This window comes from Botryllus schlosseri, chromosome 4 (assembly GCF_051294905.1).
Source record: "Botryllus schlosseri isolate E-star chromosome 4, Bs_hap1, whole genome shotgun sequence".
Classification (NCBI taxonomy): Eukaryota; Metazoa; Chordata; class Ascidiacea; order Stolidobranchia; family Styelidae; genus Botryllus; species Botryllus schlosseri.
This window is the reverse complement of record NC_137239.1, coordinates 2,452,025-2,470,537: the sequence shown is the minus strand read 5'-3', so window position 1 is coordinate 2,470,537 and position 18,513 is coordinate 2,452,025. Positions and strand designations below refer to the sequence as shown.

Sequence of the window (18,513 nt, the reverse complement as noted above, 5' to 3'; positions counted from 1 at the left end):
AGGCTTTTCTAAGACACTTTTTACACGGATGAAATGGCGAGAAGGAGCCTAGATAAACTTCTAACACTTAGGTAGGAAGTCCGAAGTCGACCTCGGTCGGACTCGAATCAGCAACCCATAGGTGTTGCACAGGGGTGGGAATTGTTTTTCTTCGCGGGCCAAATGAGAAGCAGAAATATGTTGGCGGGCCGAGTCAGAACTTTTAGAATATGCAGCGTATTGATTTCATTTCCAAATTGGAAGCAGTGTAATAAACGAATTGGTGCTCAGTGGATGTGTTGATATTGAGTAATGAGATAGTGACGGTTAATTACCCAACAAATACCTATTTGCCGTCGTATTTTGAAGCACTGTTAAACGTGATACATTTTGAAGTCTCTTTAAATTCCTATCCGCGTTTTTCTATCAATACCAGCCCCCATCGTGATGCACGATGCACGAGATGTCTTGTATACACTAATTAGCAACGTCTGTGCCCTAATCGCGCCAAGCGCGGAATTTTTTCATGATTCATGATTCAATCGGTCAATAATATTGGTAATCGCAAATTTATTACTATATTTTTTAACCTCTCTCAGCCCACGTAGTGGCCTACTCAGTTTTACCGCTAGAGCTGAGTGAGGTACTGTCATGGAAATATTCGGGAGGGTCCGTTGGTGTGATTACTTCGTTACATGTTGTTATTTCGTGATCTCCCGTCTACTATGTGAAAAGATATTGAAATCAGCGAAGCGTACCAAACTAAAAAGACGACCCCGATTCCCGATTGGTATTTCTTCACTGGCAAATATTGCCTATGGCCAATTGGACTTTGTGGTTTTCGGTCAACATAAGGGCAGTCCTTTTCGGCCAAGGTTTTCTCGCTGTCGAGCTTTATTCTCTTTACTTGGTTAATTTGATCAGCAGTTGCAATTATAGTGCCTTCTCTGAACCCCATTTATCTTGGTGGGTCGTTGCGCGGTAATAGCTAACGCCGAAATGGCCATTCTAAAAACCATTGAATGAAGTTGTATAAATTTTCAAAAAAATATCCTATAATTTATGTTCACTGATGAAATAATTTTGGGCGCCCGTCGAGCTCGCCATGCAATTGGGGGTTTGAGGTGCGGGAGTTATGGTCCCAAGGATAATATATAGCTTATTGTCTTGGTAGCTGGTTTCTGAGAGGTGTGCGGCTTGCCGAAATGACCTTGTTGATTATCGAAGGTTGCAGTTAATAACCATCTTTGAATTTCATCTTTCGGCAAGGTTTGGTGACTTCTTATGACTTTAATTCTAGCGGCATTACTTTAGGTTTACCATACGTCCTCTTTAAGGAGGATTTGTCCTCTTTTTTGACTTTTTTGAAAGTGTCCTCGGAGGACGCCCTTTTGTCCTCTTTTTTGAAAATTTGGGTCAGATTTAGAGCAAATTGCGAGTGATATGCCGTAAATTAGCACAGAAGTGACGCTCCGGCGGGTATTTCGGAGCGACGAACGGTGAATTTAGCTCTGAGCGGAGAGATGATTTTTTTTAGTCAACCGATCACAAAGTGGGAAAAATTCATCGGTTTTTGAGAATTCTTCTCCGGTTTTGCAAGTCTCAGATTTCTGAAAAAGTGTCCTCTTTTTACATTTCCAAAATATGGTAAGCCTTCATAACTTGCTTCATTGACTTTGATTTTAATCTGGATTAGGCATGTGAGGTAGCCTACGTAAAGGCTGCGTAATCACGGTATGTGAATGAACAGGCTTGATAGTAAACGAATTTCCGGTCCAGGTAATACATTGTATGGTTTTAGAGGGTTGGATTATCCGGATAACGGTTAACCGGTTAACCGGTTAACCGCAGGTATTTTCACTATCTGATATCCGGATAATTTTTTGCCGGTTAACCGGATAAAAAAGAATATTTGCCAATGCATTTTACACGTTTTAGTAAGCTTCAATAAGTCGTATTCAGTGTTGGCGCGGCCGATTAACGAGCAGCGTGTTGCCAATTAGCGAGATGCGTCTGTACACATTGCACAATGTAATGTGACGCGATCTCCTGCTGAGAAGATCGTTAAATTAGGTCATTGATTGCCGCGCGCTCGGCTATCGTCTCTGGCCTGATTTATCGCGTCTTCAACAAGCCGATAGTTCCACTGGATTGAAGAACCGCATCTGCAATAGGCCATGTGCAGTGTACACACTATTCCATCGCTGGCCTGCACAATCGCATCTTCATTGGCTTGGTGGTCACGATATTATCGTTGACCTACACCATCGCATCTGCAATAGGCCTACGAACGATATAATCGCTGGCCTAACCATCTCGGACCCAGCATGCAGTGGCTCCTATCTCTCGATGGCTTGTTGACGATATGCCGTTAAGTGTATTCTAATTAGTGATTCTGAGAGTGACACCGCGAAACTGAATGACATCGAATGTTCGCAAAAATCTGCGTGCGTGCAAGCGTAATTGATTTCCGCTGATGAATAATTCGAAAAAAAAATCGAAACCCCCTGATTTTATTTCAATCCCCCTACATTTTCGGCTGGCTGCGTGCCTGATCACGTGAATTAGAGCGAGGTATCATGTCGGCATCAATTCCAGTATCAGCTAGTCGTCCTTCTAGTACACCAAACCTAAACATAAGGATGGTCAAAAGGATGTAAAGCCGTTGAAGTTTCCGGCGTACGACCTGCCAACCTTTTGACTCTCTACGAAACGCTGATTTCTATTCAGCCCACTTCTGTGGAAGCTGAAAAAGCATTCAATGAACGTGGACTCTTTGTTACAAAATTCCGGTCCCGGCTACAGGATCCCACAATTGATGCATCTGTGCTTTATAAAGAGGGCATTGCAGAAGTAGTGCACATCAAATTTGCGTGGTTTTTCTCGTATTCGCTCATACTGCGCGCGTAGGTAGGTACTCTACAATAACTCTGTGTAATGATTTTGCGATCCGTTTTACATGCAGACCTAATGAAATCGATTGTCTCACTTAGCAGGTATTATCCGGTTAACCGGTTAGATAAATTCCAAAATATCCGGATATATCCGTTATCCGGATAGTGAAAATTATTGATATCCGAACTAACCCTAGTTTTAGTCCACGCAGCAACATTAAAAAGTAGGTTTGATATTTTAAATTTCAAGCAGCCTTTCGCGGGCCGCACAGGATCGCTCGGCGGGCCGCACTTTGCCCAGTCCTGGTCTTGCAGCTGTGGATTACACCAATTGCGCTATCTCGCTACTTGGACAACATTAGGTCTTATCACTTCGTTTGCAGTAGATTTATTTATGACACACCGATGGACTCTCAGTAAAACCAGACTGCGTGATCTTCGAATTGTTGACTTGATATTTACTTGGAAATTTTGCTTCGACTCATGAGTCAATCCCCATAGTTTACACGCCGAGTCAAGTGAAGTTAAGTGTCGAGTCGGGTAATCTGCAAAAGTTGACTCGACTCAATTCACTACTCGAGTCGTGCCAACACTGGCTAGTATGGCACGCGGGTTCGGCTACCTAATGCGAGACGTCAGTCAAGTTTCCACTAAGACAGCGGTTTTCAAACTTCGCGGCACTTCCTTCTTGGGGGGAGTGAAAAAAACTGAAGTAGGACGCGATGCCGCCTCGGAAAATGATGTTTCTTGAACTTTGAGTGAGTTTAAATTGTGCTGAAATATCCAAGTGTCAACACCAGTAATCCTAATTATATTAGGATTTAAAGTCATAGTTGCATCGTACCATTCACACAGTCATGCTACACTGAAAAAAATCTGGTAGATTTACTGGAAAATCTCTGTGAATTTTGCAACGAATTACCAGTCGCAGCCAATAACTGTGAGTAGCTTGTAATTTTACATTTTGATATGTAATATTACCTTAATTTAGCTGTAAAGTCAGGTTACCAGAATTTCTTCGCAGAATTACTGGCAGCTACTCGTTCCTGCAGTTTATCAGGCTATTGGCAAAATTGATTAGCTTGAAAATCGCTGCGGCCAATGTTATACGTGGAACTGAATATTACTCATATCATTTTTGTGGTGATTTGACCTGATTCAACCACGTTCGCGAAACTAGGTGTATCATACGCAAGTTGTTGGCCCTAGTACCAATATCAGTAAAGTACATACTAGGGTAAAAGAAACAACTGACAATCGTAGCTAATGTGGTACGCCATAGCCACTATATTATATTATGAGGGTATGGCTATACGGCCGGTCTCGTTGGTTACCACGGATAGGACTGATAAGGTAAAATATCAGTTTAGGATGTATAATATTGTTCGGGAAACTAGAAATGTCAGCACCGCATGCTCAGTTGACAATTTGTTAATGGCGGACATGGCGATCTGTCACATGTTACAATAGGTTAGGGTTACGCGTTACTGCTTCTTCTGAGTTTCGTAGTAAACAACCAACGCACAACTGTGACATCACAAGCAGCGTCTGGTTTAGTAAGTACAGTAAGTAGTGAACATGACGTGGAATATATATCAATTTATACGAGATTATATGGGAAAGAAAGGAACTATATTAGGCTTACCATATGTTGGAAATGTAAAAAGAGGACACTTTTTCAGAAATTTCAGACATGCAAAACTGGAGAAGAATTCTTAAAAACCGGTAAATTTCTCCCACTTCGTGATCGGTTGACTAAAAAAAAAAAAAAAAAGGTCTTCTTTTCGCTCAGAGCTTAAATCACAGCTTTTCCCTCCGAAATACCCGCCGGTGCTTCACTTCTGCGTTAAATTGCGGCATATCACTCGCATTTTCCTCTAAATCTCACCTAAATTTTCAAAAAAGATGACAAAAGGGCGTCCTCCGAGGACACTTTCAAAAAAGTCAAAAAAGAGGACAAATCCTCTTAAAAGAGGACGTATGGTAAGCGTAGACTATATGTAATGATAAATGTTTCTGTACGGAAAAATACGACCTAAATCAAGCATTATGACATGGCCAGTGAATATTATTGGTGGCATGTCGGCGAATGAATACCACTCATTTTGAAATCGTTCGAGTGTCGTATCGTCGTCTGGCCATTATTGAGATTTGAGCAAAGGGTGGAGCGACAATATGGAATCGGTGTCTCGCTAAACGTACCGGGATTGCAACCCGGGTGGAGCGAAGCTTGTTGTGCTTGAAGAAAGTGGAACGTTGAAGATTCCCAGGAATGCTGAATAGGATACGCATCGTAAAAGGTACAGTGCTGTATAGTATTTGTTACCGTGAATATCTACGACTGTGCACACCACCGGGATAACTTTGATTTCCATATTGAAATATTTCATTCGCCGCATTCTCTGTTCTATTTTGGGATATTAGTCGGCTTACATAGTGACCTGTGACACCACATACTCCGCCACAGATGAGTTGAAACTGTTGGCTTGTTCATGTAATTTTCGGGCCATAGCATAGAGATGTTTCCATCCACTGCTGGATTTGTTTGGCACACATGCCACCTCAAATGAGGAACCTTTTGCTTCAATGCATTAGATCAGTGGTTCTCAACCTGAGGGGCGCGAGAAATTGACTAAGTCAGTCTGAATTCTGACTAAACAGGTGTTTCACAACCATTTTTAGAAGATAATTGTTGAAGAAGAAACTTATTTCGTATTCAAGAAAGCTCGCCAAATTCAAACTCCATCAGTCGCACTCAAATTCATTTGAGCAAATTTTTGATATTCTTTGAAGATTTAGAACAATTTCCACGTCTAAGTCATTCATTACTATATAGATTTGGCAGCAGCCTAAAGCTCAGTGCACTTGGTAGCTGTTGGTAATAGCTGGCGAACTGCAGCACTGCTTAAGACAGACTTATATGCAATATAGGCTGCTATGCGGCAACTATGCCCTGGAATGCGTCCTTGGGCTAACTAATTACTTAATTGAAATGTGACCGTGATTAGCAAAAAGGTTGCCTATCTCTGTATTGGATGATGTGCTCTTTTTGTCGTGACGATAAGTGCAGGGGGGCGCAAACTTTTTGGCCATCGCCTAGGGTCGCGCAAATGTTGAGAACCGCTGCATTAGATAAAGTAAGTCATGAATCTCTGCTATATCATGTAAAAGGCGGAGCCGTCATCACACGATGTACCAATACCGGTACTTCAAAAATTGTTATATATTTGTTAGCCTATTTGTCTTAGTTGTTATTGTAATGCCATGTCTAGGTTAGGAACTTTGCTTAATATAGCGACTTACGCATGACTTCTTTTTAGTGGAACTGCAAGATACTGGTCACACAGAAGGAATGACAATAAAGACGAGAAAAAAGAAACAATTGAAAGTTTATCCGGCGGTGGAATTAATTCACCTTTTCTTGGGACCACTTGTGGTATATTTGCATTCCTGCTAAAATTGAAGCAGCAATACTTTTTCATCGTGAATCATGAATGAATATACACTGTTATATATTATACAATTGTCCCAATGTCGTTTTTAGAGCGTGAAGAAACTTTAGCGGCATTTTGACATCGCGTTGCTTTGGGATAGGTATGGATGTGGACGTGGATTTAGAAGCTGGCATGTAATCTGATTTACAAAGAACAGCATGTAGGGTTGTAGGTACTAGGTAAGCGGTAAAATTACAGTCTCGCTCGTAAATGTACAGGAGAGAATGTAGATTGAATATACCAGAGGCGACTGTAACATTACAGTCTGGCGCGTAAAGCTAGATTACCGGACGGGTGTAAGTTGAATTTACATTGAGTGACGGTAATGTTACATTACTGCCAAGTGGCTGGCCACCCTGCTTTCAGACATTTCGCGGTAAATCGAGGTAAATTTTTTTTTGTGTGTAGATTTTCACTGATACCGGATCTTTTACCAATCAGAAGATGTTTCTGAATTGAGCGCAACTAAGGAAAGCCTGTACCTGTTATGTGACGCTTTTGTGGTCTGTCAGTCATCAATCTGTGCATGGCATATCATATACCATGTATAATATGCCTTCTTAGTCTAATTGACAAGGATTTGAATCGAAGTGGCTTACAACGTTGAAATATAGCCACTCCGAGTCTACTCAATTGCGACGCATTTGGTAGAACGACACTATTAAGAAGCGCATTTAATGGCAGCCCCAAAGTACTCAATTGAATTAATATCTTGCCGATCACCTGTGACCCGTAGAGAAATATTGTTTTCCCGATACGAAGTGCAAAGTTTGATGGCGCGCGGCCCGTGCCATTGAGTTTTGATTTTGTTTATGCTCAGATACGTCTGAGACAAGTAACGAGTGGGGCAATAGAAGGGATTGGACACCAAAACCAGTACAATATATAACGACGTACGAGATGAGAATCTTAGGTAAACCCAGTGGTGGCTTTTGGGGTAGGCGAGGTAGGCGGTCGCCTAGGGCCCCCTGGTTGATTTACGCGCTTTCGAGGGCCCCCCTCCTCGGTTCACGCGCTTTTTCCAACTATTTCTCCGGTTTACGCGCTTTTTTTTCAAGTATTACCATTTTCTGAATAACCGCGGAATCCTTGTATCCATAAAGATTATGGTATTGTACCGTAAAGACAGGTCAATCATCAATTCTCATTTTTTAGTAATCATTTTATGAATAACCACAAAAATGCATGCACCAATGTAGAATATGGTACCGCAAGCAGTAGTCGATCATTAAATTTCTGCACTAGTTGCAAGAGCTCACTTTGATTTGATGATCTCCATCGATTTTGCCATTAGCTAAAGGCCTTAGCTACATCCCATAATTTTTCTAAATAGGTAGGTCTCGAAACGCGCTATAGTTCACTTGAGTCACTTGTTTTCGAATATGCCAAGTCGTTTATTGTACTGTGGCCAGGGTTGTAACCAAGTCACATGGTTCCGAGTCACGAGTCAATCTTACTTTTGTGGTTTTGACTCGAGTCAAGTCGAGTCATTTTCAATTCATCACCGAGTCAAGTCCGAGTCCAAGTCACCGTTTAAAGCAGTGGTTCTCAACCTTTTTTGACACGCCCCCCCCCCCTTGGAGATGGTCAAAAAACTCGCGCCCCCCCTGACCCCCCTTGCATTTATCGTCATGATAATCGCCGCAATGAACGCAAAATTCCTACGGTAAACTGTCCATATCCATTCCCGGTGAACTCCGGACGATTCTACTTTTCACAATGGCCTATTGTACGCACCGAAATCGTGAGTGGCAATGTTATGAATAGCTGCCGGGAGGTGCATATTGTCGCGCGGAGCGCGAAAATTTTTCAGGGCCGCGAACGAATTGCTATTTCTTGCCACTTCCCATTCCGGCTCAGATTAAGAAGGGCGCTACTGCATTAAAATTGAAAAATGAAGTCTTGTTGAATTGCGCGGAGGGCGAAGAAAATTTCAAGATTAATTAAAATCTCTCGAAAATGCGGGAGTGAATTCGTAATTGCAATTTGCATGTCTACGGCCGCCAACACATACTAATTGAATTAGGCGTCGACGGCCGCTCAAATTCCCTTCTACGGCTGCAGGCTGCCCACCCCTGATCTCATAGTATACATAAGGTATATGTTACGCTAATTTTGAACCTGCATTCCAGTTGTTGAGTCTTTTATATTGCTGACAAATTTCTTCAAACTTGTTTGAAATTAACAAAAAACATGGAACAAGACATCCATTAATTAATTTCAATGTAGGTCACCCTGAGACTAATCCTGATGCTGGTAGTGAGTACCGAGAGCAAGGCGTAGTTCTGTCCTGCCAGGCTAAATTTGATCAGTTTTCGAAATAAATTAATTGTGTTGATTTATAGCCTAATTGGGGGCGAAACCGGCCAACCTATGTTGCATCTAAGTCTGTCTTAGGCAGTGCAGTTCGCAAGCTACTAACAAGAGCTGCCCAGCGCGACAAGCTTTAGGCTACTGTCAAAGCTATGAAGCAATGAATGACTTACAAGTGGGAATTGCTCTCTATATCTCCAAAGAATTTCAAAAATTTGCTCAGATTAAGTTGAAATCAGACTATACTCAGTTGAGCGCTGTTGCTAGAGTTTGTATTTTGCAAGCTTTCTTGAATATGGAATAAATTTCATCTTCATTAATCGTCTTCTCACAATGGATGTGAAACACATGTTCGGACACGTACAATTTATACTGACTTTGTCAATTTCTCGCGCCCCCCCTATACTGACTTCGTCAATTTCTCGCGCCCCCCCTGAGAGCCTCCCGCGCCCCCCAAGGGGGGCGCGCCCCCCAGGTTGAGAACCCCTGGTTTAAAGGGTCAAGTCCGAGTCATAGTGTTATGACTCGAGTCCGAGTCCAAGTGACAGTATTGAAGTCATGTTCAACTTATGTTTTCAATCCTGCTTGGGTGATATCGAATTCCTTGCTTGCCAAACATGCTTATTTTGTCCCTATCAGAGTCCTGGCACATGTTTATTTAGGCTGATAACGGACAGTTCCTGGCCCTATTTACCGATGCTACTGATAGACGAGACAGGCAGCCAATATGATAAATTTACTAATCTTAGAGCTTTACATCAAATATCTGTCTTCTCAGTCTGATACATCACAAATACAAGCATTGAGTTATTATTGCGAGCACATCGACGACTGCTCACAAATAGCTTATTATAGAGAACCAACGAATTCACGTCTACATAAACTATCTGATAGAGAACCAACGAATTCACGTCTAGATACCAGCTGATAGAGAATCAACAGATGCATGTTGATGTGTGGGTACAGTTATTCTTTCACATTATCAGGTGGTTGACTAAAAAAAGTTCAACTTTCCTGCTTAGCTCCAGAAATAGCCGCCGCAGCGTTACTTCAGTGCTGATTTACTGTATCCTCGTCGAATTTGCCCTACATTTAACAAAAATTCTCATAAAAGAGGACAAAACCTCAAAACTTAGGCTACTTCTTAAAATTGTTGAATTGCCTAGATGAACTCAAATTTGGCTCAATTCCAATCAGTAGAAAGCAATGCTATGAGAGACAATTTTGGATTAATTACAAATAGAGATTTCGAATTTTACCGGCTACCTTATGATATTGTTATATTGTGTAAAAATATGATTCATAGCAAATTAGGCCCAAATCAAACTAGAAGAAGCGAAGTTATTAGAGTGGAATATTTTGGATATGAAAAAATAGTCGGCTTACTGCTAGTATGTAATTATAATATTATGAAAGAATTTCTCACTAAAAATACTCCATTTATTTTCAAATCTAAAATATTCTCCTCTCACATCATTGATTCTACTTTTTCAAATCAACCCAGATTCAGTGTTCTTTTTATGCAACATAACAATTTTATCAAGTAGCCACCTAGTAAAATAAAAAAGAAGTTATTTTAGAACAGCCATATTGTACAAACATCACACAATATTAGTCATTCATTATTACTCACGTGCACAATGCACATACCTAACAAAACGTCAAATCGAGGGGGGTATTGTGTGTTTTCACAGACAGCAGATCAAATCAATGAGTTACACTTCAAAAATACTAATGTGGAATGGAGATCCTCAGATATGTTTAAGCGGCATGGCCTGAGAATAAATCCACATTTACTGAATACACGTTCCACTAGGGCACTAGATGCAGGAATTGACAAGCATTTTTGAACCCCACTGAAGAGCACTCATTATTTCCAGTCTCCCAAAAATGCAAAGAATCATCGCCTTCAAATCTACACATGGGCGTATCAGTCTCTTGACCATCTGAGTCATTTCATTCGCTCTAATTGAACTTTGCTTCGATTGTTTGCTTGTATAATTGAAAAGTCTTTGATTGCGGAGGATCTATATTATCTCTTCACCACTGGATGATTTTGTACAGTGCATTGCCACTATGTACCATTGTCTGTTGTTTTTACGGCGGCATATCTGATATCAGGCGACTGCAACGCAAGCAGTGGTTACAAATAGCGATGTCGCCAGAATTCGTCAGATGCGTTGATCTAGCCCAGGGCCGGCCAACCCGTGGCCCGCGGGCCACATGTGGCCCGCGAGAAGGTTTTGAGTGGCCCGCGAGGTAATTTCCGAAATTTCTAATATCATAAAAAATGGATTGCACAGATTTTGAGCTTGCAAGGCCAACCAAAAATTTGATTAGTCTGGCCGCAATACTTGAGATGTGATGACTAAAATATCAGTTCCGACGCATTGACAGATCCATCAGCCATTCACATATTGGTACATCTTCGTACACTACAATAAAGCAGAATAATTTGCGATGGATTCATCAAAGGTCAAAATTTTCTACAAGCTTAGCGCAATATGTTGTCACTCGATTTCTTGTTTTTGATATTGTTGCCCTTTTGTGCAAATGGAAGAACACCCAATGTATCAGATTGAGTCTTAAGGCCTCTGCACACTGAGCTCGCGACCCGATAAAACGAGAGAATCGCGCCTGTCTGCGACTGGGCCATGCAGACCGGAGTCGCCGGCAACTCGCAACATGCCGTCTGCGACAGGGCTGCGCAAGTCCGCGACAAAATTGAAAATTTTCAACTTTGTCGCGAGTTGCGAGCGACTGGTCAGCAGTTACTGATCGTTAGCTCTATGTCACCGCAATAGTTTGTCCGGGTATTGCGTGTTTTGGCATCTATAATTGTTTCCTCATTGAATTTAGACTGATTTGAGGCCATTTTAAAACTTGAAGCTTAACTGCAAGAGCGCATTCTACTGTAAGCAGTACCGGTACTTGGTAATTACCAAAGGCCAACCTGCTCCGGCAGTACCGATACCGCGAAACTCTCAGTCATTGTATTTCTACAGGTGGATTTATTAGATATATACCTTGTCTGATTCATTTTAACCTGTACAGTGTACAGTGTACAACTGTACATTGGTTGGAAACTGGGTTAAGCAGGTACATGTAATCGTGGTATGTCATGGGTTCACTGATGTATATTTCAGATACCGGTACATTTCAGTACACGACGTCTGAAAATCTTTTTCTTGACTAGGTAGCAGCAGTGTAACTCTTGATGTTAGATTTCGTCTATTCTCCTCTTTATCAGACTTCGGTACGAATTGTAATGGCTAATATTATAAGTTAGAAAGGGACTATGCATCATTATGGAGAATGAATCAACCAGGCCTACGGATCAGTTTCCATGCTTGATACCTGAGGGCGAATCGAAGATTGAAAAGGAAAGAATCCCAGAGTTTACAATAAAATTATAATGTATTTGAATGTCGTTCTCTATCATATCGAGAAATTAATGTATGAGTGCTTGACAGTTGATGCAGTCACTGAGGCAGTGGAATACAGAAAGGCTTGGTGTCTGTAGCATAATAGGCTACAGCTAGAACTCCAGAAATTTGGATCGGCAACCGGAAATAGCGCCTTTAACTGGGTCACCGGGAGCTGTGCAATGTGTATCCATTACGAGACTTCGGACAGAACGCGCAAGAGCTGTAGTTGCCGCTTGTGGGCACTGCCGGGACCAGTGTGCATTGCTTCGCTACTTACGACTAGCAACTCGCAACGCGCAACTCGCGATGTTGCGTCGCGAGGTCAGTGTGCAGAGGCCTTAACTATATTCGCGATTACAAGACAAAGGCCCGTATTCAAGAAACCTTACTCAGTGCTCAAACTCACTTTGCGTCAAAATTGCGTAACAATCGGTATTCAGAGAGCGCAACTCGAGAATGAGTTTGAGCACGGCTGGAGACGGACTTCGCGGTCTGTCGAGCTCGACTTCGAGCTGTTTGGTATTCAGAGACGATGCGCGGTAGCTGGCGAGCTGAGAATTTGGCTGTCGAGTGTGCGTTTTTCGAGTCGAGCCGGGGGCAGTCTCAAGGCTTTACTCGAACGCTTTGCACTGACTTTTCTGGTAGTATGCTGCGGGATGATGGGCTGTACACATATATTAATCGTATTTATGATCTTAATGGTAAACTATACCGGTATAGTACATTGTAAAGTCCACCGAGTTCGATCATTTTCATGTAATATCTGGCTTTAATAAGCTGTATAATAGTGTACTGTATATCATTGAAATGGTAGTTGTGAAGTATGGCAGTGATGTGGTAGTATTCATACAAGCCTTGCTTTTTCGCAGTTTTCTCGATGTGTCTGCCACATGATAATGTTTGGGAAAGCAAACTATATTGTTGGATTTCAACAGAAACATTTTTCCAGTTACAGTTACAGTTATGTCAAAATTAAGGTTTAGTTTGGCTGACAAGAGCCGTCTTATGACTCTTGTAAGCGCAAAGCTGGATGTACTTGAGGATAAAAGAAATGATGGAAATTCTATCTAAAGGAAAAATGCTGCATGGGAAGATCTTGCCGTTCAATACAATTCCTTCCCGGATGCTCAAAAGGTATCATCCAAGCAGCTTAAAAAATGTTGGAATAACATGAAGGCGAGGTAAGATTTTTGATGAAATTCTAGGAATATGCCGAGGCCAGTTCTAATGCGTAGCGTATGCATTTCAACAGATCGAAAGAAGATATAACAGAGGAACGTGCCCAACTGGCGGAGGTCCTCCAACCAAGGCAGTACCAGAGATGTCACAGATGATCCATAGCATGATACCGGAACAATTCGAGCCACTCCAGAACGATTTTGATTCTGACCAAGTGGTGTTTGTGGACGTTTCCGTAGCATCGACATCTTCAGGTACGGTATTCCATAATAATGGACACTTCATTGATAAAAGCACCATATCAAGCAGTTATCCCCGCTATTAGTAGTCAACGGTATTCGCTGTTGATATTTGAGCATCGCTGTCTCTGGTTATGTAGGTTTTGCTGCGTGTTGGGTTACCGCTTAGCTGCGATTCCTGTACATACCAAATTTGTGCCATACCTCCAAAATCGCTCCGTATAATAACTGTAAAACCTTATACTCGCAAACCCGAAAGCTAACACTGACCAGAATTAGCACTGCGCATTGATTAATAGTCATAAGGACCATAGCCAGTCAATGGTGATCAGGGTCAGGGGCATATCCACGATGTGATGTTGACATCGATATTGTTTATTATTAATGAACGTTAACTAAAATCTGTGTAAATATATACAGATACATGACTAAAATTCTGAGCAAAGCTTTATAAGCATATATAAGTTATTTAGAATTTATACGCATTTGCTATGCAATGAATGCTTTCTATATCATATATCCCAATTTCAGATGTAAGTTTCACGACTGCAACTCCGGCTTCAAGGCCGGTGGTAAAAGAAACGGAAAAGACAGAGATGCCAAGAAAGAAACCAAAAAGAGCTGAAGTTAACAACTTCATATTGGATGCCATGTTCTTGGAGCATGAGTTGAAAGTGGAAAAGATTAAATTGGAAATTGACTGCTTGCAACAGCAAAGGCTCTTAGTAGAGAAGCAGCAGTCCGTTGCTGATCTGCAGTCGGTACTTGTGACCAAGCAGCTGTTGATAGCAGATGCAAGGCAAAAGCTTGAAGGCTTGCCTTCACCAGTCCCACTAGAAACGGGTCTACCTACTTTACAAAAGCTTTCAATTTAAGATTCATTGATTATGCTTGCAGCACCGTGATGCAAATATTTTTTGTCCCATTTACCTGCGCATTATTGATGTTACTCCTTACTATGCTTGTACTTGCAGCAATGTGACATGAATGCTTTCCTTGTGCCATATACCCATTTAACTGTGGATTATTGATAGTTACTATGCTTGTACTTGCAGCAATGTGACATGAATGCTTTCCTTGTGCCATACCCATTTAACTGTGGAATATCGCTAGTCACTATGCTTGTACTTGCAGCAATGTGACATGAATGCTTTTCTTGTGCCATACCCTTTTAACCGTGCATTATTGACAGTTACTATGCCTCTAATTGCAGCACTGTGACATCAATACGTTTCTTTTGCTATGCCCGTTTAACTGGATAAGCCTTTGACTTGCAACACCGCACCGTGATATTTATGCTTTTTTCGTTATGCCCATGTAACCGTGGATTATTGATAGTTACTGTTCCACTTCTTTTCTTTCTACACTGTACCATTTCGTTCGGTTCCATACAAGTGATACCGCAGTTTCTTTATTTCTGATAACAAATTAAATTTCATTCGTAAAGTGGGTTTCTACGATCCGTCGTCTCCGAGCTAGGCCTCTCAGGAAGCCTCGTACATCTCTCGGTGCCTCTACAACTTCTTATGGGATGAGAGGGACATCAGTTTCATTGTTGATGATGCACCTAAATTTGAAGGGAGTTAAGCGCTTGATATTAAAAAAATCAAGAAATATATTACCTGTGCTTTCTGGCATAGTTGTATAACACTGCTGTTAACACCAATCACAGTCATGGATGTGTCGCCCGTAGACCCAGTGATAAGCAGGGGAACACGCTCTTCCACACTCCAAAAGTCCTCTCTATAGTTATTCTGGAGGATATTAGAACCTTGTTCAGCAGCTGTTTGTCGTAAAATCGTGTGGCCTCATTGGCTGCGACTTCAACTTGTGGGAATTAGATGTATGCTGAAGCTGAGCTTTTATGAGCTATGGCCATACTGTCCAGCTTCACCAATCCACCAACCATCGGTGAGCTGGGAGACATGTTCCAGTTCCCCAGCAACAACTTGAAAGCTTCCTGTGGCGTAAAAGCGCAAAACAACAAGGAACTTCAACAACGGGGGCAGGGGCAGGCCTTTGTTGGATGGGCTGGTAAGGTTATGTAGGATCTCCATAATCCACTAACACCGGCTTTCGTAAGCCTATAGCGATCAGAACACAGTTCCTCAGTGATGTATTCCACGGGATTATCAAAATCTGTAAGGTACTTCCGTACTTGCTGCAGCCTGTTTCCATTCACTTGCATGTAATATTCTAACATATCTATGTCAATAGCTATTTTATCTGAAAGGAATGAAACACGTACCTTATACGGTCTTATACCTACCTGCCAATATGGAATCGGTGTCTCGTGCACAACAAAGATTCTACTTACTGTCCTCACGGTGTGATACTGCACACCAAAGATATTACGCTAAACGTACCGGGATTCCAACCCGGCATCTTAACAGTTCATACCGAGCGAGCGCACAGCGCACAGTTGCGAACGATGCCAGACGTGTCGAGTAAGACTCGAAACTGAGCAAAGCTAGAAAATGTCTTTGAATACCAAGGAGCTACTCCAATGGAGTTGAACTCCGCCTTTACTCCGTCGAGCAAGCCTTGAGTTTGAGTTCGAGGCGTCTCTTTGAATACGGGCCAAAGTGTCGTTCAACATATGCGACCTTGCGTTTGCGCTCGCAGTAAGACCGTCCACCGTGAAACCTAGGCTCGAAATGATTGACGCATGTTGGTCACAGCTTTCGATATCGATATGTCCATGCGCCGAATAGCCCAGTCCTCGCAAACTTAGCCCAGCGATATACAGCAGGCCCGCAATATAGTCAAGTGACAATATTATTGACCTATGAACTTCAAAAAAATTTTGCGCTTCGCCCGGATAGTGGCCCGCGCAAAAGTTCATCAATCGAATGTGGCCCTTTGGTCGAAAAGGTTGGCCAGCCCTGATCTAGCCATTACGATTCGCAAATTTCTTCATCTTCAAGTCATATAAAATAAGCCGAGTCAATGACTTGCATCGAGACATGCGTAATGACTCGAGTACAAGTCATATTGACTCGAGTCGAGTCATTTTCCCATTTCAAGAAAATGACTCGAGTCAAGTCGAGTCACAAAAATATCGTGACTCGAGTCTGACTCGAGTCGAGTCATGACTCGAGTCATTACAACCCTGACTGTGGCATGACACATAATTATTTTATATGCTGAAAGCTTTATCATGAAGTACAGACAAAGCACTACCGGAACAGTGTATACGAGGTGCAGAACAATAAAAGTATCATCAAGCGTTAGTGAGGGGGGTCTGGGGGCGTAGCCCCCCAGTAGTTGCGATAATTTAGATAGGGAGCCCTCCTCGCCTAGGGCCCCCCAATCGTAAGCCCACCACTGGGTAAACCTACAAATTTTCTCAAGGTGCTAGTGCCAAGAATCAAACCGGGCATCCACTGTCAATGGCCTGCAACGCTAACTTATCCACATACAGCAGCATTTAAGAAGGTGATAATTAAACAAATAATATTCACATCACTAAGGTCTTGCCTATGGTATATACCAGTGCTTTTCAACCTGTGTGACGGTTCGCACTTGTGCGAATGAAAAAATTTGCAGTGCGAATGATGAACATGGTGCGAACGGTGCGAATGAAAATCCCGGATGAGTGCGAATGACGAAGGTGGTGCGAACGATGCGAATGAAAATCCCGGATGAGTGCGAATGAAAATCGTGAATAATAATTGCTTTTCAAATAAACATAATACGAAATTCAAGCGCAGTGTAACCTTAGTTGTTGCGACGCAATTGTAAAAACTTGTTTAACTTAGGACGTACCACTAGTCGTAGCTCTCACAAGCCGTAGTGAATTGATATTTTCGCACTATAATTATTACGTAACCAAAACCCTGGTTTGGAAGCTGGTGTAGTGACAGACCAGACATATAGCAGCCCGTCGGAGGCTGGGAAAATGACGTTAAATTCACTTTCTGCTTACTTTCGCTAAACAATCATCAATACTTGCGTAATACCTGTTCGATTAGTGCTAGGCACGAGGACAGTATAGTAAATACTATCATTACAGACTGCCATTTGCAAGTTACAGTAACGCAAATTTTACCCTTTCAGGGGTTATTAAAGTATATACTGCAAAGGGTATAATTTGGGTACACACTGTCAGGACTATCTGTCTGTTCGGCGAAGCCAGCCGAAAAAAGGGGGAGGGTGGTTGAAATAAAGGGGCGGGTGTGATTTTTACCGAATTTAGTAATATACAGGGCCGTAACAGCACTTCGTCAGTCCCCCCCAAACGTTGTTCCTGGGCCCCCATATGGCGATAAACTGAACTTCAGTGAGCTAGCGCTAAGCGCGAAAATTTTCGATAATTCATGATAAAATCGGTCAATAAGATCGGGAATTGCATATATATTGCTATCAATTTCTTGTCCTCTCTGCTCACGTAATGAGTTTTACCGGTAGAGCTGAGTGAGGTGTCTTTGAAACTGTACAGTCCGTAAATAATGATCGAACATCTTCGGGCGGACGGACCCGTTGGTATGACTTTGTTACATGATGTTATTTCGTGACCTCCTGTCTGCTATATCAAAAATATAGAATCGCTCAAACGTACTAGACTGAAAGATCACACGGTTTCGGATTGGTATTTCTTCAATGGCATATAATTTTTTCCTGAAGGATGGTATTTGTCTTGTGTGTTTGTCTCGCTGCGATCGTTCTGGCACACTTCTTGGAGTCGCATGATTCATGGCCTAAAACGTTATATGTCTTTGTGCTTCGTGCCGCGGTAATGGCCTACGCCAATATGTCCATTTCTATAAATCTTGCGTATTTTCTCTTGGGGGAAGAGCACCCAATAATCAAGATATTTGGCGACTTGAAATTGCGCCTAGCGCGAAATATTATTGAAAATATTGCATAAATTGGGTTTGGGGTGCGGCAGTTATGGCCCTGGTATATAGCATCAATTCATTAGGGTTAAGAACATGCGTAAATAACGATTATACAACATCATCGTGTTGACGATTATACGTGTATG

The 18,513-nt window shown here is 42.0% G+C and overlaps 1 protein-coding gene and 1 long non-coding RNA gene across 2 annotated transcripts in view; one reads left to right on the top strand and one right to left on the bottom strand.

Moving 5' to 3' along the window:
* Window positions 1-18,513, bottom strand: part of LOC145437919 (uncharacterized) — a 154,542-nt gene that overhangs the window by 17,632 nt on the left and 118,397 nt on the right. The window lies entirely within an intron of this gene.
* Window positions 12,463-14,401, top strand: LOC145437926 (uncharacterized). The gene is made up of 2 exons (XM_080315297.1): window positions 12,463-13,541; window positions 14,058-14,401. The coding sequence occupies exons 1-2, from the start codon at window positions 13,430-13,432 to the stop codon at window positions 14,399-14,401; spliced, it is 456 nt and encodes a 151-aa protein (XP_080171423.1). The 5' UTR covers window positions 12,463-13,429.

Bases quoted from the DNA above. Each gene is read 5' to 3' on its own strand.
- LOC145437926 (XM_080315297.1), top strand. From the start codon at position 13,430: ATGTCACAGATGATCCATAGCATGATACCGGAACAATTCGAGCCACTC. The intron at 13,542-14,057 runs GTACGGTATTCC...TCCCAATTTCAG, and splicing joins CGTAGCATCGACATCTTCAG to ATGTAAGTTTCACGACTGCA.